General features: G+C 50.2%; 1 protein-coding gene across 3 annotated transcripts in view; it reads right to left on the bottom strand.

Annotated features, from left to right (window-relative positions):
• The window catches only part of KIRREL3 (kirre like nephrin family adhesion molecule 3), a 270,213-nt gene that overhangs the window by 9,110 nt on the left and 239,576 nt on the right, over positions 1 to 21,527 (bottom strand). For 2 of the 3 annotated variants that reach the window (XM_061368493.1, XM_061368495.1), the window contains 7 exons: positions 21,406 to 21,511; positions 7,276 to 7,424; positions 6,920 to 7,047; positions 6,433 to 6,559; positions 2,503 to 2,603; positions 2,205 to 2,403; positions 1,079 to 1,114 (listed from right to left, as the gene is read on the bottom strand). In XM_061368493.1, the coding sequence (XP_061224477.1) occupies positions 1,079 to 1,114; positions 2,205 to 2,403; positions 2,503 to 2,603; positions 6,433 to 6,559; positions 6,920 to 7,047; positions 7,276 to 7,424; positions 21,406 to 21,511 (846 nt within the window). The remainder of the gene's footprint in view (positions 1 to 1,078; positions 1,115 to 2,204; positions 2,404 to 2,502; positions 2,604 to 6,432; positions 6,560 to 6,919; positions 7,048 to 7,275; positions 7,425 to 21,405; positions 21,512 to 21,527) is intronic. The other variant, XM_061368494.1, reaches the window with a different exon arrangement.

Below are 21,527 nucleotides of genomic sequence, written 5' to 3'. Positions count from 1 at the left end.
CTTCCCTGAACCCCTGAGGGTGCTACAAGGACTGGGACAGCGGGGATGGGCAGAGGCCAGGCAGCTGAGCAGGGGTTATGTGCTCGCATCCTTCTGCCTACAGTAACTTTGTAGTTGGGCTCCCAGCAGGGATTTCAGCCAGCAAAGCTGATTTACTTGCACGGATCCAGGCCTCCACTTGCAAGGGGAGGGGAGGGTGGAATATGAAATCACATTTATGGAGAGAGGGTCAGATTTGCAGCCCAAGAGCCTTGTTATCTCCCTGCTCGGTTCCTCCAGATCCTCAAAGCACAGCTCCTACTTACTGGTGAGTGTTGGGTTGGTGCCTGCTCTCTGGATTATTGCCAGGCAGCATTCCTGCTCGCAGAACACCAGTGCTGGGTACCACAGATCACCGTCACAGACTGGGATGATCTCCCCACAAGCAGCAGATATCTATAGGTCCTCTTTCCTGTTCTAAGCACTCCATAGGCTCTTGTGAACAAACAGGAGGCCAAAAGATGGGTAACCCTTTCCAGGATGGTTAAGCCAGGTGAGCGTGTCCTCACCGCTGTCCTGGACACCTCCAATGTGTAATTTCTCCTTACAAATGAATGGGATGAATTTAGGGAAAAGATGGGTGCAAAGAGTTGATCCTCCTTCTTCCTTGTCCTCTCTGCAGATGGGGACACAAATGCTGCTGGGACAGAGGTGATCTACCTGAGAAGCAAAATGCAGCAACCCCATGGCTGCCACTCGACTAGGTGAAGAAGAAACCATTTCTCATTGTCCACTGGTGTGGAGCTGGTGATGACCACACGTTTAATCCTGGATCTGAGATCACTTAAGAGCACTTCAGTGGTCCCTGATATTATACCCTTTTTAGTGGCTTGGGAGCTGGGGCACAGAAAGGTTTGCAGAGCGGAGACTGGACCACAACAGCATCCCAATCCATGCCCCAGTCACTGCCCTGCAGCTTTCCTTATACCCCTTCCTGCCCTGCTGGAAAGCTGCTGGGCCAGGAGGAGGACACTGGGTCCTCAGGCGTGGTAATGGCTGGGGACACCCCACGTTCACCGTCAGCTCATGATTTCCATACCTGCTTGAATACCAGCTCCTGATTTCATTTCCGTACCTGTTTGAAAATAAAGCAAGTGTCCACAGCCTTGCACGGCCCAAGCGCACACGTCAGTCCTGAGCGCTCAGCCCTCTGCTCCGCCTTCCACTCCGAGCACAGGGATGTCCCCCTGAAGGGGATGTCCTCTGCCACCCTACAGCAGCCTCAGCCACCCTACAATGTCCCCCTGCCCAGGGCAGGGGTGTCCCTAGCAGGGATCTCGGTGTGGAGCCGGCTGTGGACTTGGATGCTGCGGAGCAGGCTTGGACCAGGCCACCCTCCGCTGGGACCCAGGCTCCTGCTGACTGGCAGAGAACCTGGAAAAACCACTGGCTCTGTTTGCATTGGAAGAAGCCCAAGGCTAATTTTAAGGGGTTCATTTAGCTCTGATCTAATCTGGACGGCAGCCTCGCTTATAAATCATGGCTTAATGAGAGCAATCCACCTGCCTGCCCTGGCATTTAATATAATAGAAGAGGACTGGAGTTCCTCCAGGAGCTAAGCGTTCATCACAAAAGCCATCACCCTCCCTTGCTATGGAGAGTGGAAATCCCCTGGCCATCCCCTCGGGATTGCTTGCAGTGGCTCTGAGGCTGGTTGGGTAAGCCCAGCCCTGCAGAGCACATGCTGGCATGGTGGCTGGTGGCTGCGGTGGAGGGATGCCAGCAGCCCAAACACCTTCCTCTGTGCTCTGTGGAGCAGTGGGGTCTGGAGGGAGCAGCCATCCGTGTTTCTCCAAGGCTATAATCTATCCTCCAGCCTGTGCAGTGGCATCACCCTGTGCTGTGGGGCAGGGATTGAGGGGTGCAGGATTGTCCCGTGCACTGCAGCTTTAGCAGGATGGGTAAAATCAGGTAATACTGTATTAAGAAGAGACTTTGCAGGGCTTGTCCCACCTCCTCACCTCTGCCAGGACCAGGAACCTTAAGGATGCAATCTATATCTAGCACGGCTGGAGCATTCTCACTGTCCTTCCTAACTTCCTCTTTGATATCCCAAGAGCTTTCTGAGCTCCTCCTGCATCTCACAGCATCTCCCCACACTTATAGCCCATCCAGGCTCTAATTCCCATGCCCAACAGCCCCACCGGCTCTCCAGCGATGCCCACCTTGCTCTTTGAGCCGGATGATCTCCGTATCAGAGCCAAAGCTGTTCCAGGCAGTGCAGTTGTAAATGGTTTGGAAATCAGCCCGGACAATGTTGCTGATGGTCAGCGTGGAGATGACGCCCTCATCCGTGCTCACCGTCTCCACTGTATAGCGTCCGGATGTCCCAGACTCCAGCACATTCTCCTTCCAGGACCAAGCCTATCAAGGAAGAGAAGGGTCAGCCTGGGGCAGGTCTGCCCACTATAGGGCACCTAAAGGTGCTGGAGGCACCCACCGTGCCCATGGGATGCTACTCACAATTCGGTCTGGTGGCGGGGTGCTGCGGATGAAGCACTTGATCTGCCCTTTCTGGCCGTGCAGGGCATGCTGCGTCTGGGTGCTGGAGATGATGGGTGGCCCTGCAAGAGACAGCAGAGAGCTGCTGGCATCTCACATGGGTAGCTGCAATACAAGGTGCTGGTGGTGATGGGGAGGTGGGTTAGCAGAGCCACAGAGGGGCATCGGGATGCCCCTTTGAGGGGATGCACGGAGCAGCAGCTCCCTTGCCTCCTGTGATGCTCCCCAGAGGCTTAAGGAAACAGCAGGAGGGCAGAAGGAGGCACTGACAGGCAGATGTTACCTGGAAGCCACCATCAATGGCCTGCAACCAGCCTGCCTGATGCCCTGGAGGGATTTCTGCAGGAAAACCCCACACCACTCTAAGATTCTATGATTCTATGCCCAAGCTGGCAATGTTGGCTCGCCATGGCCTTCACTCCCCATGTCTGGTGCAAGAACCCTGCCAACAGCCATGCGGGACAAGCAGATGGCCCTAAATATGTGCTGGGGCTTTTTTCTCCTGGATGTGACACGCGATGGGAACCCTTTGGGTCCCATCATCCTCTAACGCATGTAGGATGAGCTTTTTAGCTAGCTAAACACATGCTAGGTGATCCTCCTGATTACTGATGAGCCCAACGCCAACAGAGTCAAGAGCAATGATGGGATCTGTAGACGAGGCCTAAATAATGATAATAAAAACATCTCTGTATTTTAATGGTTGTATGTGACTTATAAATTCTGGAAGCACTCCAAGACTGGGTGATGCTGGAGAAAAATGGCTTAATAATCATTAAAAGACTCATTTTCCCCAAGGCGAGTAGATTTTAAATGGCACAAATGCCAATGGCTTTGGGTTTTATTATTGCTTCAGGAGTTCAGAGACGAAGGCTTATCATCCTGATAATAGTGTATGACTAAAGACCATTTGTGAGATGAACATGCCCAGAAATAATAGCACAAAGTTGCAGCCTCTTCACATTTGGGGCCGGTGTTTGATTCTCCATCAGGCTCTGGCTCTTTGTGAAGGCTGCCAATCTCCAGCTTGGCATTCAGTGCTAAGTGTGAGACAGCTCAGAGGCAGGGGAAAGGCTTTAAACAATGTTGCTATGGATATAAATGATGGAGCTATTGGTTGTGGTTATTTTTAGCATGTCAGTGCCTATTTATTTGTGTGGTCCTGGTGGATGCTGACTCAGGAGCCTTGGAGCACAGAAAGGGTGGTTGAGCCTTCTCCATCCTGCTTGAGTCCATCTGAACCTTTCCTTCCCAGACCTTGCAACCTTGGCAATGGTTTGGCAACAGAGTTTGGTTTAAATCCTTGCTTCGTGCCATGGGCAGGGACACCTTCCACTAGAGCAGGTTGCTCCAAGCCCCTGTGTCCACCCTGGCCTTGAGCACTGCCAGGGATGGGGCAGCCTCAGCTTCTCTGGGCACCCTGTGCCAGCGCCTCATAGTGAAGGATTTCTTCCTCACGTCTAACCTAAATCTCCCTGTTTCAGTTTGAACCCATCTCTCCTTGCCCTATTGTTACGCTATCTGATGAAGAGTCCCTCTCCTGCATCCTTGTAGCCCCCCTTTCAGACACTGGAAGCTGCTCTGAGGTCTCCACGCAGCTGCTTTTCTCCAGGCTGACCAGCCTCAACCATCTCAGCCTGGATGATGCACCCACAGCCTGTACTCCAGGCAATCCTGCTGTGAAGGTGATCTTGAGGTGCTTCTCCTACCACGGTGAGAGCTGCAACCAGGCTTGCGTGCAGTCAGGAGCATCGAGAGCCTTTGGCTCGCACGGGGGCTGTAAATCCAACTGATTTATGATGGGACCGACAGCTCCTCGCTTCCTTTTTACCTCTGCTGCTCCTGCCCTGCCAAACACTGCTTGTTTGCATAATCCTCCTTCCCATTAACCAGCCTCTGAATCATATCTGCTTCCTTTCAGGCTGGTGGCCTCACACCCTGGCACAGGGATAGGCTGCTCTCTGCAGCCACAGAGCTGGCTGGAATGCTGCGGTGGGGAGCGCAGGAGGATGCTCTCCCACCCCAGCATCCTGCTGCTCTGATTCCTGACAGCACTGAGAGCATACGGGTAGCTGCAGAGGGATTTCAGGATCTGATGAGTAACCCTCAATTGGGGTCTCTGTGCTTTCAGTGGCACGAATCAGCCCCTCTGAAGCCCATGTGCATTGATCAGAGTCTGTGCAGCTTGTCCAGAGCAGACACTTCTAAATGGCTAATTTTAGTGTGACGAATCCCAGCCCACAGAGGAAGGCACCTGCTAATACCGAGACAATTGTATCACCCTCTGGATTTAAAATCACTTGAAAATACGAGGCATTCAACTTCCCTTTCAAATTACAGCAGGAAAGACTTTCAGCAGAATTCATTAGCAGGATTAGACACACCGTGCCGTGCTTCGGAGCTGGAGATCTCCTCTCAACCTGCACCCTGGTGCTTGGGGGACGTAGGGCATGGGAATGCTGCTCGGAGGCTGGTCCACCTTGGTTACCCCTTGGTGTGGGGTCCAATGCATTGTGTCCTTGGGGTTGCAGCAGACCCCAGTGTAAAACCCACATCCCAGCAGGATGGGATGCTGCAAGCAAGCTGCTCCTGGGAGATGCTCAAAGCAGAGCAGTGAGCCTTATGGCACAGGTTTTATTTGCTCCCTCGCCAGCTCTACAAGGTGAAAAGCTCAGCAGTGGTGTAAGATGCAAAACTCTTCCCTATGCCACATGCTCCTAACAGCCCCGAGCCTGCTGAGCACGTTGTCTGCATTGAAGGCATCCGTGTGCCTGGTAGGTGTTAGTAAAGGGGTAGGTTCTATGTTTGTGCTAATCTGTTGCTTTGTTTTCCATGATTGAGCTTAATTGTAATTAAAACCCAGCAGCCAGCGGCGAAGGAGCATGCAGGCGCCGAGGAGCCGAGTCAAAGTCAAGGGAGTAGTTGGTTTTCAGTCGCCTGCTGTGCCGCCCTTGGCTTCCCTTTCCAGTGTTATAGAACCTCATAGTTTGGTTGGAAGGGATCTTCAAAGGTCAGCCAGCCCAGCCCCCCTGCAGCGAGCAGGGACATCTTCAGCTAGATCAGGTTGCTCAGAGCCCTGTCCAGCCTGACCTTGGATGCTTCTAGGGATGGGGCATCCACCTATCTGCATCATCTGCATTTAAAATGCTGCTGCCTGTGCTGCTTGCCTGCTCATTTTCTTCTCTTTGTGACAGCGAGCGGGGACTGAAGCCTGCCAGTTTGTCATGCAGGTGAGAGACAATGTGAAATTCATACTCTATTTATACCATTCACAGCCTGCCTGGCTCTTTCCCTTCCGTATTTAGGTTGGAATTTGTTATCGGCTGCTGCGGGGTCCTGGCAGGGTCATCATTAAACTCCAGAGCTCTGAAGTGCTTCCCAACTAACTCCTGAGCTTAGGTGCAGGTCCAGGACACATCCTGAGCCCCAAGCAGCTGTGGAGGAGCTATATAGCACCACTGTCTCTCATAGGCACCCTCACGTGGGCCCTGGGAGAGTGATTAGGCTGCTGCTGTTGGATCCAGGCTCAATTCCCAGCTCTCGGGCTGTACAACAGAGACAACAGTGCTCTCTGACCTTGCAAGGGTTTTGCAAGATAAATCTATTAAAGATTTAAAGATGCCAGCTCCCAGCTACTCAATAAACGCCTGTTGATAATAAGGACCATAGATAATGTTGGAGATTTTTGCTTTAACCCATGCCTCTCCAGGAGAATGAATACAAAACCCAATTCATTCACATGGCTTGCAGGGCAGAAGCATTCCCTCATCCAACTGTGGGTGGGGTTTGCTCTGAAAGCTAATATCCAAGGAGACAATTTGGCAATGAGAGTGGTATATGAGACAGCAATAAGGTGATGAGACAGAATAGCCATAGGGAAGCAAGAGGTACCGTTGACAGTGAGCGTCACCTCCCGCTCGCCTGCGCCCACCCGTGGCACCACGGCTCGGCACACGTATTTCCCAGCATCTTCCTGGCGGACGGACTTCAGGGTCAGCTTGTTCTCATTGCTCAGGACCTGGAAGAGAGGAGGGGGTTCCTCTGCAGCAGCAATGGCACTCATTGTCAGCCTCTCCCAGATGGGATTCCAGCCTGACATCCATTTCCAGCCTGACATCCAAAATCCTGCCTTACGGATGCACTCACGCTTCCATCCAAAATACCACAAAGCCTTACTGCTTAATACATTTCTCTGGACTAACTGGGGACACTCACTGTAGGCCTGCAATGCCACGTTGTCCCCTCCTTTAGGAGGACCATCATAAATCCAGCCAGGAACTCCCAGCCCATAGGTCTGGGCTTTGCTCCATGTGGAGCATCATGCAGCACCTCATGCCCTGAACATGCCATTCCCCACCACCCCAACAGCAGTTCTTACCACTCCTGAGCCTCGCTTCATCCAGACAATGGTGAGAGATGGGTTCCCAGTCCAGGCACAGTTGAAGACTGCGTCGGAGCCCAGGTCAACAAGCAGGGACTGAGGTTCTGTCGCCATCCTGGGCCCAACTGCACAGAGGAGACCGGAGTTACCTCCCAGTGATGGGCTGTATCGACCAGAAACCCTCAAACCAAAGAGGTCACTGTGTCAGAGGAAGCGGCAGTAGGTCTTGCTGGACCTATGGGTCACAGACATATAAAACCCAGCAAGTCCTGGTCACCCCAGGCAAGTCAGACCTGGCCGTGTCCCCTTCCTATTCATTTTCAGCCTCAGCCTCAAGCTGACCCATCACTTACAGTAGACGTCCACAGTCCTGCTGATGTTTGTGCTTCCCAGTGCATTGGTGACCTCGCAGGAGACGGGCTCAAAGAAGAAGGTGTGATCCACGATGGTTTCATAGAAGTCACCGGATGCTTCTTTTATCACCTGGCCCTTTTTTGCCCACCTATTGAAGAAGAAAGAGCATCATGATGGTGCTGTTCTGTGCCATTCCTGTGTATGGTGGGGGAGACCTGCAGGTTGCAGTGCTGGGGGGTGGCACATCACAGCCTGCTGCTGCCTTAGGCTTTAGGACAGACATGTTCTTGTCCTCGGCATCATCCACCTCCCCAGGGATGCAGGGATAGCCAGAGGCTTTGGAGAGACTGCAACAAACTGATGTGTACATAGATCCCTACCAAAACCTTTCCAAAATAAACCCAAATTGCCATTTCCCTGCGAGAGCCTGTTCCACTGGAAATGCACCTCATTCCTTAAGAGTGTAGGGCACAGATGGAAGACCTCAATGATAGGAGGGATGGGACATGGAGAGCCTGCTAATGGGGAACTGCAGTGCCAGGAGAGCAGTCTCTTTCTGAACAACTCAACAACCAGTGGTCCTTCCACATCAAACAGCTAAAAACCGTTTCAGTTTCCTCTCGCTTTTACCCTTTTCTTCCTTTTATATTTTTCTAATCAAAGAGAACTTTATCCCTTTAAGGCAGCTGAAATAACATTACCCTGAAAAGCCAAGCTGGCATTTGCAACACTGCAACTTGCAAATTGTCTTGGAGAACAAGCTGTCAACTCAGCACTTGAATTAAGCCGCTGTTTGCCAAACAATGAGCAAATGTGACCTAATGGGGCACCATCTGGCAACCTGCCACTCTGGAGTGGGTGGGAAAGACAGGAGATGCTGTCAGGCGTGTGAAACTTCAGCAGCTCTCTGGGGGAAGGGAAATACAGCACAGGCAGAGCCCAGGGAAAACACATATAACCATCCCCCCAAAACAGCGTGCAGGTAGATTAGGGGGAAGAGGATTTCCCTAAGGAATCTCTGCCCTCCTCTGGGTGGCTTGGGGAAGATGCCAGCACTGGGAGCTGGGCTTGTCCCATCAAGCTGCAAAGAGGTGAGCTGGTGGGGTTGTTTTGGTGTCCCCTTCAAATAGAACAGCAGCTGCTCATGGTCATTCCACGGGTCTCCTGCTCTGCCTTTACAGTTCGGCTCTGCTTGTCCCGAATGCTCTGCTATGGGTTCCCCTTGCTGCCCTAAAGGCAACCAAAGGCTACTGGATCCACAGGGAACTCATGAGAGGATCTGCAGGCACAGATGGCTTCCCCAGGTGCGTCTATGGGTCTGGAAGGAGAGTTGAGCCTTGAAACACTCTAACAGTGCTGCTAGAGCAAATCCCTTCTGTGACTGAGAGCGTGAATCTAATAGAATGAAGACAGCTGACCTGCAAGGCTTCACCCACCATCTGATGACACAAGTGTTTGGAGAGATGTATTAGCAGTACAGATGCAGCCCATTTGTAGGCACTTATCTGCCCTCTCATTTCATTTATCTTTGCACCTCTAACAGATGCTGACTGGCCACTCCAGCTTCCCCACCCTCCCCATGCTCCCCCTTCAATAATTAATCAGGAGATGTCACTTCTGTTTCTAGGGCTGCTCTTCATGTGTTAATGAGGGAGCTTCCTCCTATGGAAGAACCTGCACAAGCGACACCTCCCAACGGTTGGAATGCTGCATGATGCTTTGGTGACGCCTTTCTCCTTCCAGAGGGAATTGCAGCCCAAGCCAAGGGGTCAGCTGGTTTCAGCATCATGCTTCCCTGCCTCCTGATGGGACCTGCCTTTGCCCTGCTGCCTCCCTGCCACAGGAATGATGCTGCGGGGGGTTGGAACTGAATGAGCTTTAAGGTCCCTTCCAACCCAAACCAGTCTGAGATTCTATGAAGCCATTTCCTGGATGTTACAAAGCGAAGCAAAATGGAGAGCAAGGTTTCCAAGAACTGTTTGGCTTTGCAGCATCTTGGGGAAACACAGAGCAGCGACCATGGCATGGTGCTCTATGGATTTGCTCAAACCCCATCGCTTCCGCAAAACTGGATTTCCCGAGCGTGGAGATGTGTCACAAACAGCAATTCTTCGTGCTTCAGCAGAGATCAAGCTTCTTGCTCCAGTTTTCCAAGGCTTAACACTGCTAAATCAATGTGGCTGAACAAGCAGTATAGATCTTTTATAATGTCAAATTGGTTTTTAATAACGACGCCTGATAACCCTCTTGTAAAGCTTCCCATGATGTGCTTGTGGGCAGCCAGAAGGCAAGTTACTCATGCTTTTACAAGCCCATAACATGTCTTACTCACCTATTAACCTTTCAGTAGCTGTTTATAAATAGAATCTGAATAAAACAGAGCTCAGATGCAGAGGATGCTCTACCAGCCCCATTCACCACCTCCACTGCTTTGGCTTTTCAGGCACTGGCCTTGTTACATGGAGCCTGGCCCCAGCTCATCCTAGCACTGCTGAGAGCAGGGGATTCTGCCATTTATATTGCTGCCTTGAAGGTATTTATAGATTGCAAACGTGTCACCCAGAGTCTTTTCCAGACTATATTAATTTACCTGCTTTAGTCTCTCCTCATATGACTCAGCCGCTAACTCAGCTGTCGTTTTTTGCTGCTGGTTTCCTTCCTAAGCCAAAGAATATTGCAGGGATTGTAGGAACAGGGCTGTGCAGAGAGGGGCAGGAGTCTGCCCATGGGGATCTGCCCAAAGGACCTGCTCCTATGATTCCCAATTACCCAAACTCACCACTTCTCCCCACTATCCCATGCCCTAAGGCCAACACAGACCTTGCCTCCTATCTGCTGCTGTCGCTCTTCCCCTTGGGCTTTGCACATAACCTGCTTGTGTTTTTCCTTGGCCTCTCTGGGCCCAGTGCCTCTCAACCCAGTATATTCTGGAAATAGAATCAGCCTGGGTGATGGAGGAAAACAGATTTCAACCAGGAAACAAGATATTTGAACCCAAGCTTTAAAGGGGTTATTACAAACAGCACTGAAAAGCCAGTGATTAAAGAATGGGAAAACCCCCCAAATGTTAATGCTTAAAGATAAGGAGGGGACAGGACTTTTCTAAGGAAACATTGCATTTTCTGACTACATTGATTGCTTCCCAGCTAAGAGTACCTGCAAGCAAATAGGAAAACACATTTTGGGATATGATGGCTCAAAGCAGTGCTGTGGCTTGCTTTCAGTCTTCATATCTCAGTGTTTCTTCAGTGACCTGCTCTGATTTCCAAAGGAAAGCCAGGATGAAGCACCTGGGGTCTCAGTGGAGGATACTCGGCCAGGACTCATTCATCACAAAGGGGTTTTACCCTTTCTTATCCCAAAGAATCCCATTTCTGTCTGGGTTCCCAGGCCCGTGGAGCTAACCACATTTGCAACATACCCTGACAGAGCATTGGCACATGAAGGAGCATCACTAGCAATTCGTCTGCCTTAGCGCTGCCCAGGCTCACCATAACAAATAAATTCCTGTGTGTGCTGTACAAGGACTTGTAATTCTTCAACAAACAGCATGTGTGAACAAGCTATTTACTTTACAACCCTGGGAAGGCTGTAGGACTCGTACGTGCTCTTTATAAAGCTCCTCATCACACCACAGCTCTCACAAGCATCTCCCTGCAGCACAGGAACAACAGGAGGGCATCACAGCACCCACCCCGCAGCACGGGCTCTCTGAACCCTACAACACCCACCAAGCACTACTCAAACCCATGCTGCAGGCTCCTCAGGAGGTGTTTTTGCTGTAGCCAGCGGCACATGTGCCCCTTGAACCAGACCTCATGGCAGGGCGGCTGCTCTAGTGGTGTACAACCTGTGGCAATGGAGTGGATTGTCTGTTTTAATTAACAATGCAAAATAAAGCACTTGCTTGCTGTATAAATCGTGTTTACTAAGAACTACTTAAAACAGACAAATATTTTCTTGGACGCATGTTAATTGCTTAATAAAAGTACAGAGAACACCCACAAATACCTTAAATAAATGCATAGGCTGAGGGAATGAATTAATTAACATTTCATTCCTGGGAAAGGCCATTAATTGCTACAAATAGCTCGGAGAATGGGTTTGTTGCTTTACTGCCAGCAGTACCTTCAACTCCTACTGCTGTAATGTGGCAGTCCCCTCTCATCCTCAAACAAGAGCCGCCCCTGTGTTGGATGCTGCATCCTGCATCCCTCTCCTGTCCCTGTAACCCCAGCATCCTCTATGGGGATGGAGAACGTGTGTGTTTCATGGACAATGGAGGCCTGAGAGGGGTAAGGACAGCAGATAGCTTGTGCTGGCACATTACAAAGCACCTCCCATAAGTGACAACCTTGTAAGAAGTGACAGAGCAAGCAACAAGACCTGAGCAGTGTCTTGCTACCCCCTGCATGGCTCCGGTGTGATGCATCATGCACATTATTTCCTTATTAAGAGCAGATTTCCATAACAGTGATCTATGGGGTTATTCCTCTTCTCCTGCTTGCTCCCTCCCTAATGAAGACGTGTGGGACCTGTACAGCTCCTCAGCTGCACATCTGCCATCCTCCCTTCGTGCTGACGCACCGGCTTCATTTATCAGCCGGTGCAGGCAATAGGTAATCTCTCTGCCATCTAAATTACAAGGCTGGGCCTTCTAACTTGGGCTTTAATCAAGTTCGGGGGGGCAGAGCCCTGAGCAAAGCACTGAGCATCCTTGCTGATGGCTGACTGGTCCTCTATGGCTGCGGGAGCAAAGACGATGGTACCTAGCACACCCAAGGAAAGGTATCCAAGCCTCCCGCTCCCTCCCTGACAAATCTCCATCCATCCATGCACAGCTGCAGCAGTGACGGCCTCTTCCCAAACCCCTTTGTCCTTAGTGCGAGCATCCCTACTCCACCACAAAGCAAATCTGAGGTCCTAATGGTGGAGATGCTGCATCTCAGAGCAGAGATGCCAACTTTGCTAATCTCCCCATGCCTATTTCTTTCCCCCTATGTGTTTTTGGTTCAGAAACAAATAAACAGCGAGGAAGATTGCAACCTTCTCCCAAATATCAAGAGTTCAGACCTGATGTGATTGCGCTCGCTGTGATACACCTGTTGCTGCTGCTGGGGTTTGATTGTTTTTAAACACTCTGGGGTTTTGATGATAATAATAACATTTCACTGTGCACAGGAAACCTCTGGCTTGATTTCCTATCCAATCTCAGCTTCGGTGTTCCCACTCCTGACAAGCAAAGGGGCTGGCAATGAGCCTGATTGCTCATCAAACTGCAGCCTTTAAGGGAGGTGCCAGTCTTATGTGCATCTCCTCCTTCCCATTAGCAGGACCCATGGTTGGGAAATAGCAGTGAGGGGCTCCCCAGATCATGCCTGAAGATGTGCAACAGGGATCCAGCTCTTCGGAGAGCAGTGGGGCAGTGATGGGCAGGACCACACCAGGACCAGGTCTATGCTGCCTGTGGTGTAGGTACCTGGAAGAACTGGGCTGAGAAGGTTTCTCTCTCCCAGACAACACAATTAAAGCCATGTCACCTGCACAGTCTGTACAAGCTGGGTTCATTTTTGGTGAGCAAACAATCAAAACAGCCTTTTTCTAAGCACAGTCAGAACAAACTGGCCACAGAAGTGGTAAGGAAGAAGTAAACAAAGCTGTTAAGTTGTCAATGACTTGACTGATCAACCGTTAAAGCTGCTGATGAACCGTGCAGACAATCAATGGCGTGACCCTAAACTCAGCCCTGGACCAGGCATGACCGGGGTTTGTAGCTGATGCTGCATGGACCTCTGTGTGTGCCTGATGTGCAGGGTGGCCATGGACCCCATGGGTGGCTTAGCCTGCTTTTAAGTAGAGATGTTTCCAAGGATGCTGCTTGGGGAATTAGTTAAATCAACAATAACTGATGCAATCACCAAATCAGCTCTGGTTTACTGGAGCACAGGGAGAGAAGGAGATGCTAATAACTTCATTCTCTGTTTAAACGGCTTTCTTGCCCCTGAAAACTGCAGTAAAGGAGCAAAGAAGAACCACAAAATGAAATCCTTTAGCAAAACATCCAATTTGCTGGTGCTGAGGTAGGTGCAGCCCCTGTCCCCATCCCGGGTCCTTCTTGCACATCCTCCCTCCTCATTCAAGGCCAGGCTGGGTGTGGGTCTGAGCAACCTGACCGAGTTGAAGATGTCCCTGCTCATTGCATGGGGGATGGACTCTATGACCTTTGAAGGTGCTTTCCAACCCGAACTGTTCTATGATTCTATGGTTCACACCTGGCTGCTCCCTGCCACGTTCCCCACCCTCTGGAGTGAAAGCAGAAAAACCTCATACAGAGCTGAAGGCCTCTTAAATCAACGTCTTTCCCGACTCAGAAGCTGTAAGAGGATTCATTATTTACACTGCAGAAACACAAAAGCTTAGCATATTTTACGCTGTCTGAAACCACTTCAAGGCAACTCTTCCTCTCCTTTCTTTTTTTTTTTCCTAACAAAAAAAACTGAGGCAGCTCTGAATGGAGCAGCAGGAGGAAACTCTTCTTCTTCCCAAAGAGAAATGAAAATGGAGGGATTGAGGGAGAGAAAGAGAACAGCCCCCTTTAATCCAGTTTGGGATCACTTAGGAATGCCCCTCAGGGGATGCTCTCGGTGAGATAACCCTTCCACAGGCGATGATGCATGCAGGGTATGGCAGTAGGAGAGGCAAAGGAAGCATCTCTGCTACTTCATAAGTGTGAGCACATAGGCCAGCTACTACAGAGGCAGTGGGACAGGAGGTGCCGAGTGCTGGGTGTCTTTTCCTTTCCTCCTTCTCCCTCTTTCTACATTTTCAATTTAGTCACAGCATCTCTAATTTCCTTAGATCTGAAGCCACCTCGGGAGACTGGAAGGGAACGATACAGAAGAAAGATGAGAGGGGGGAAAAGAAAAAAACCCCGCCAGTAATCTTGTAAAAGTCAGTTTTGAAAAATCAATTTTCTTGTGTGACAAGATTTGCTTAAGGCTTTTCGTTCTGTGAAATCAGCCCATCATCCTGCGGGAACACATGAAGGAAGTGGCAAGTGTGGTTTGGAATAATTCAGATTAAAGACTGCTAAATTAGGCTTGAAAAGCTGCCACCTCTTCTCACACAGGGATGGGAGATCTGGCCGGAGGAGTCAATGGTGTTCCCTTCACACTCTCCAGGAGCATGCCTTGAAGAGGTGACCAAGGAGGCCCTCAGAACCATAAGGGTGTTCAAAAGAAGTGTTAGCAGCTTTGCTTGATGGCCAACCTAAAGTCTTCTTTAGCACCCAGAGATTTGGGTGCAAAGTTTGCTTGAAATGAGATGCTTTTCACTCCAACCTCAGGAAACTGCAATGCATGGGCAAAGTCTGGATGAGAACGCCTGCCCGACAGGATGCTGGTGGTCCAGGCTGGGATGGAGATAGCCACAACCATGATGCACCCTGTTTTAGCAAACCCTTCAGAAACACAACAGCAAACCCCCTCTGCCACCTGGCTCCTTTGGAAAGGCTCCATCCAACAGAGTGGTTTGAGCTTCATCACTCATTTCATTTGGTACCTTTAATCGTTTCTACACCAGGGAGTGGTGCTCAAGAGTACAAAGCGCTTTTCCCTCCTCCCCTCCCCTTCCTTTCTCCCTTTCCAGCTGTCAGACTCTCTCCTCTACGCTCTCTCCTAATTAGTTCAAGCTGCCTCCAAACATCTCCCACCCGCTTGTTCCCATTACCCTGACAAGCCAGGGAATGGGAAGACAAATCTCCCCGTCCCCACACCTCTGTGAGTGAAGGGAGGCTCTTCTAACCCATCTTCCCACTCTCAACAGAAGCCATGAGCCTTGCTGGAGCCCCCCTCAACAGCCCAGCATCACTGCAGGGATATTTATGCCTTTTATTTCACTGTATTTTCCCCTTTTTAAAGCCTGCTTTTCCCTCTCTGCCTGCCACACTCAGCTCCCTGTCAGAGGGAGCTGGCAGATGGGGCTGATGCATCACAAAGAAGATCTGAAGAATTCATTTCCCCTTATTTCTTTTTCCTTTCCCCAGCTTTCATTTCCACTTCAGAGCAAAGGTCCAGTTGTCTGGGAGGAAGCTACAAAGACAAACCCGGGCAGGAAAACAGAGATAGTCAGGGAAAAATGTTACAGTGCCGATAACTTGAGACCTCTTGTGTGCTTTGCATTCATTTCACCCCCCGCTTTAGCTGCATTTTGCTATGTCTATAAATTAGATTTACTCTGTTGCTGCTGTGAAATGCCTCAGGCCCCTTCCCTGCTCCAGCTTCTCTGGCTTCCCTTGCTGAGTTTGGCTGTGGGAGGCAGAAGGAGAGGTGACAGCCCTGCCGAGGGATGGCATATGGACTCACAGCGTCCTGCCGCTGGACAGACGGCAGCCCCGGCCGAAGGAGGAGGAGGGAGCAGGTGGGAGCAAGGGGGAGGAAGGCACCAAACACAAGGAGAGCCCACGCATTGGCTTATATGAGCATATTCCCCAAGCTGGAATGAAGGAGGGAGCTGGTTTATGGGGGAGAAGGTCCTAAACCTGCCAAGAAATGCATAACCAGAGTGATCGTTCCACCTGAAGATGCTGAGATGCCTCTTGTCTGGACCAGACATCTGGTGAGCTGCTCCCCAGGTGCCCTTGTAGTCTGGGTATTTTATGCCATCTCTCTGCAACCCCAGGTGCCCTTGTAGTCTGGGTATTTTATGCCTGCAAGCGTGATGCTGAGCCTCGTCAACATGGGGACAGTCTCCACGCTGCCCATGGACTTCACACCTTGTCTGCAGTTGCTGGCAGCTCTGCAGTGTGTTTCAAGCCCTTCAAATATTAATGGAGATGTCATTGTAATTTAATAAGAGCTTAATATTGCAGATCCCCCTTCCTTGGCACAGATTGCTCGGGAGAGAAAAAATGGGCCAACTGGGTAGTGGCCTTAGTGATCAGAAGCTCTGGGAAATGCAGGCTGCAAGGGGGATATTCGCTTTTACTCTAGGTCTTTCATGAATGGGCAGAAGCAAGCAAGCAACATACCAAAACCACCAGCTCCCAGGAGCTTTTTCAAGGCCATCTGAATTTCATATTTCAACATATTGAGGTCTCATAGTGCCAGAATAGGGAAAATAGCCACTTGTCTGCAGTGCCAGGCGTGCCCATTAAATGGATCATCTGCTACCTCTCTGTCAAAAGTTGCCAATGAAATGCATCACCCTGAATATCTGCATCAGCTTCCTGCTATCATAGAATCACAGAATCAATAATCCCTTTTGCCTATGGAGCTGTGAATGTATTCTGCTGCTAGATGGAAGAAGCACTCGGTGTCATGGAAGAGCATTGAACTTCCCTGGGCTTTCACAGAGACATTGTGCAGCCAAAATACCCACAGACCTCTACTTGGGCATGGCTTTTGTGAGACAGCAGATCTACTGAAGGCACGTGTTGCTCAATGCCCCATCCAGCGTGCAGAGGGAAGCTTGGACACTGTCTCCCTTCAGGAGCATTTGAGCCCCACTGCCTATGAAGAAAACCTCTCTAAGAAGCAGTTGAGATTGGATTAATATTTGATGAGTGACAGCATGCTGTTGGTTCAAAGATAACACCATGTTTACAAAGAAGGGCTTTTCTAGAGACCAGAGCCGACTGAGCAAACAAACACAAATGCTCCTGCTGCAAGCCAGAAGTGTTGGTAGTGATGATGGGACTGTCTCTGAGCTCCACACAACCTGACTAGGCACCCTGTGATGTGCAAAGGTGCTGCAGCTCAAGCCCTAACCTGCATCTGCAGCTCCTCAAGCTGGTGGATGCACTAAGGTCACCAATATTTAAGCAGGTGCCACCAGTTGATGCTGGAGGATGCCTTGAAGTGTCTCCCCCCTTCATGACTGCAAAGGAAACGTTATTTGCAAAGGTCTCTTCTAGCCCTGGGGGCGTGAGCACTGCACCAATGTGCCAGAGTGAGATATGTGTTATTGCCCTGCCTGCACCAACTCCCCATCGCTCTGCACATATCATCATCATCAGAGGAGCCCAAAAGGCTGAGGGACTCTGCCTCGTGCAATATTAAACTTTCCCATTTTCTTCTGCCACTTTAAAGATTCTCTTTCTTACTGCAAGTGATAAATAATAACAGCAAAAAAACACCCCACAGTCACACAACAGACATCAAAAGCCATGAGAAGATTGGCAAATAGAGAGATGTGAAGTGAGCAAAGAGGAGGCCTGGTTGTGAGTCGGTTCACGTCGCCCTGACTTCTGTTGCTTTCCATTAATTCTACCCGCCATCACAGGTGGCAGAACAACAGCGACAGCTAATTACTCTCTTTCCCTTTCTTGCCCGTTTGCTTGCAGCAAAAGAAAGCCAGTAAATTCCCCAATTCCCCCCTCCCCATCCCAGAACTGCCCATTGAGATGCACTGTTAAAGGAAGACGAGGCAGCTGCAGTTTGCCCACACATATGCTCACTGCCCGGTGGAGCCGTTTGCTGCCGCTGCTCCTCTAGCCTGGCATGGTGGCTGTGTGATGCTCTGCCTGCAGATGAGCTGGCAGAGGCAGGCAGGGGCTCCAGGAGAAGGGAGAAGAGGGAGCATCTTTCCCAGGAACACCATGGGGCTTTCAACCCCATGTCTATGGTGCTAATGTCCATGGAAGTGATGCCAAAAAGCCCAGGTCCCTCAAGCCTGTCTTGAGCTACACAGGCAGCAGCAAGGAGCTGTGGAGCAGTGGGCTTTGCTGCTCTTTAGGGGCAAAGGGAACATGCTTTCAGTTGGAGGTAGAATAAACCAGAACCAGATGGGGTATATGACCCTGCAGAGGCCATAAGGATATGTCTATGTGATGAGTGGGAAAACATGTAACTGAGCAAAACCCCTGCTACCAGGGTTAATTCATTCCTACGGCAAACCCCCTGCTCATACACCTTGCCAGCCCTCTGCCCACCTCCCTCCCCTTGCTTTTGGTGACACTGGCCTGTCCCACATCCCAAAGTGAGTGACAGCCCAGGTGACACTGTGGGTGAACAAACCCCATTGGGGACATGATGCTCCTCATCAAGAAATCCTTGCTGCCAGTGAGGGGACTGGGATTTCAGTTCCAGCTTTGGCTGCGGGGTTAAACTCAGCTTGGAGAAAGAGCTGTGTCTCCAGCAAAGTATGCCCTGCCTGCCTCCCAGCATCACTGAATTTTAAGGCAGAGGGGTTCAGGCTTCTTCTTGCCTTAGAAAATGCCGCTGAGGCTAAACCTATAGTGGAAAGCTGTCAGTTTTGACAAGATGTCATTAAACACCCCAAAGAAGAGAAGATGCGGTACAGGCTGTAACTTTCCACTCTGGCCCTGGGAGCAGATCGCTCCAAGGTCTCCTTTCTAACCAAGTTCTGCATTAAAACCCCCATGTATGTGATGTATTATATAAGAGACCAAGAAGCAAAGCTCTTCAGAAAAGAGAAGATGCCTTGATTGAATCAAAACTACTTTTTCTATGGGGGTGTGTGGGGATTTTTGCCCTCTGAGAAACTCAAATATGGTTTCATTCCCTAATGAAAAGAGTGAGGGGTCTGTGCTTAAAACCATATATCAGCAGGACCAGCAGCTTCTTGCTAATGAGGAACATAGCTCATGGGTGCTTCCCAGCTGAGCATCTTTGGGTGAGATGCTTGACTTTGCTTGCTTTATCTAGCCAGAAGAACCTGGGGTTCAAACCCAATGCAAAACTCATCTCCATATCAAACTCAAGCAAGGTGACACCTTGCTCATGTATCTGGGGATGGCACTGTGAACCTGGCTGTGGATTTATGCACAGAAAAGGGGATTTATGTTGTTTAGGCCTTTTTTCTCCCCCTCTGTGTTCAGATCTGTTTACTGACAAACATATTGGGAGGTATTAAAAGTAAATGTTGTCTGAAGATCAAGATGTGCTGTCTCTACCTGAGGGTGAGGGAAGCCATAGGAGATACATTGGAGTGGGAAAAGAAATCACACTTTCTATTTGGTTTTAAGGCAGAATAAGCTCATTTTCACCACTGAGGGGTCTCACATGGCCCTGGGGATGACACTGAGCTCATGTTCTGCCTTTTCACACCTCCAATATCCCAGTTCTGAGGCTTTGCACATCCCACACCCCTGTACCCACATTCCTTCCCAGTCAGTGGCTCCTTCCCAGGTGCAGGAGCCTTTTTGCTTGGATATCCCACTCCAAAGGACTCCAAGCTTCAGTGCTGGCACATCTGCCATCTTTACATAGTGAAGAGCTTTGGGATCTTTAGGAAGGAAAATGAATCTCCCCCCAATCAATCAGAGTCATTAAGCGGAAGGAAGCCCTGCTGAGCGCTACTGAATTCCATTTGCTCATCACAGTGGTAGGGAAGAAGTGTGGTGTTAACATGTTAAGGGAACTTCACAGAGGAAAAAAAAAAAAAGAGCTGCTTGAATTTTCATGCCTTTTTTTCCACCCTAAAAGAAACCCCTTTTATGAGAAAGCATAACCTGAAAAAACCCTGCAATGAATTCTGAGAGTGGAGTCCCTCACAAAACCACACATGGCAAAGAAATAACCCCAGTGCTCAGGCAGCGGGAAGGGTGACAAAACACATGGCCTCGGGATGGATGAGAAGGGCAGAAGAGGGCTATGGATGGCATTTGAAGCTACAAGAGAGAGCAAAACCAAGTGCTAGCCAGGCAGCACTGCAGAGGGGAGATGTGTGGTGGGTCCATCTGCTGCTTGGTGGGGAAAAGCGGCCCAGCATTGCTTTGCCATGTACATAGAGGCTGGAAACAGCCAAGAGGAAGGAGGAAAGGCAAACTGGAGCCTTCAAGGCTGCTCCAGTGCACAAGGATGATGTGAAAGCCCCTGTTGCTGAGGATCAGGGTTGATGCCCTGTCTTTGGAGCAGAAATATTGCCACTGCCTGGTTCCTCAGCCAAAGGTCGTTTTGCCTTTGACTGCACCAGAATCAATCAGGGCAAGACCCACATGGGACGTTCTCCCAGCTACTCCCACTTCGAACCGCTCCTAACTGTAAATATGAAAACAGGGCTATTTGTATCTTTGACATTAATTGACTTCTCAAATTAACAACTCTTCCATGTAACCAGGAACGCAATTACTGCTTTGTTGTGCTGATAGCAGATATCCAGCTGGAAGGAGTTGTTCCTACCAGCAGACTTCATTGTACTAATTAAGCTGTGCGAGCCTAACAGGAGGCAGGTCATAGTAACCTGTCCCCGGAGGTGCCTCCTCTGTTATTATCAACCCAGGCTGTTGCAAAGCCAGACCTGACTGTGTGCCTCTGTGTGCACGCTCCTGACTGCCAGGCAGGAGTGAGGAGCACCTGATTATACCCATATTTTTGTCTACTTAGATCAAGAAACATAAGAGAGAATCATCAGAGAACGGCTTGGTTTGGAAGGGACCTTAAAGCTCATCTGGTTCCAACCCCCTGCCATGGGCAGGGACACCTTCCACTAGAGCGGCTTGCTCCAAGCCCCATCCAAACTGCTAGGGATGGGGCAGTCACAGCTTCTCTGGGCACCCTGTGCTAGCGCCTCACCACCCTATGTATCCCCAGTCAAAGCACCTCTGCTCTAACCCCTTCCGAGCTCTGCTCCATGCTGTTGGGGTTAGAGAGGCTTACAGCGGTTGCTTAAGGGTTACACAGAGACAGCGATGGAGTTGTAGTGTTCAAATCATAAAAGAGTATGCAAAAAAAAAAAAAAAACCCGAAAAAGGAATTTTCCCTTAATAGATCTTTCAATCGGTGTGTTTTGCTCTTTACGTCCCCAAACAGATGGCTCCACCAGCTCAGTGCCAGGCCTCTTCATCCACTCCAAAGCGCCAATGAATCTCTGACTGAGGACTGCATGCAGCAGAACGTAGCAGACGGCCTAACACAGAAGCAATTGCAGTCTCTCAATGTGTAACAACATCATCAAGGTAAAAGCAGCATCAGGGAGCTATCAGAGCAGGGATGCTGGGAAGAGGACCGTGCCACCAGAGCTCTGCAGGGAGCAGGGGCTGTGTCTGGCTCCAGCCATCGTGTCCCGCAGTAGAGGATATGGGGATGAGCTAGAATGACCACCAAGCAGTGATAAACATGGGAGACAGTGGAATAGCCACCAAAACCCACAGCCAGGAGCCACTTTACCTGTATTGGGTGACAGCAGGGTTGGCCTTGGCGGAGCAGTGGAACTTCACAGTGTTATCCTCAAGCACCGGCTGTGGCTCCACAGACAAGTTCACCAGGGGTGGGTCTGCAAAGAGACGGAG

This window comes from Neopsephotus bourkii, unplaced genomic scaffold, assembly GCF_033783945.1.
Source record: "Neopsephotus bourkii isolate Nb327-2 ecotype Australia unplaced genomic scaffold, CSIRO-AGI_Nbou_v1 NB_1433, whole genome shotgun sequence".
Lineage (NCBI taxonomy): Eukaryota > Metazoa > Chordata > Aves > Psittaciformes > Psittacidae > Neopsephotus > Neopsephotus bourkii.
The sequence above is the reverse complement of the archived record's forward strand: the minus strand, read 5'-3'. Positions and strand labels throughout refer to the sequence as shown.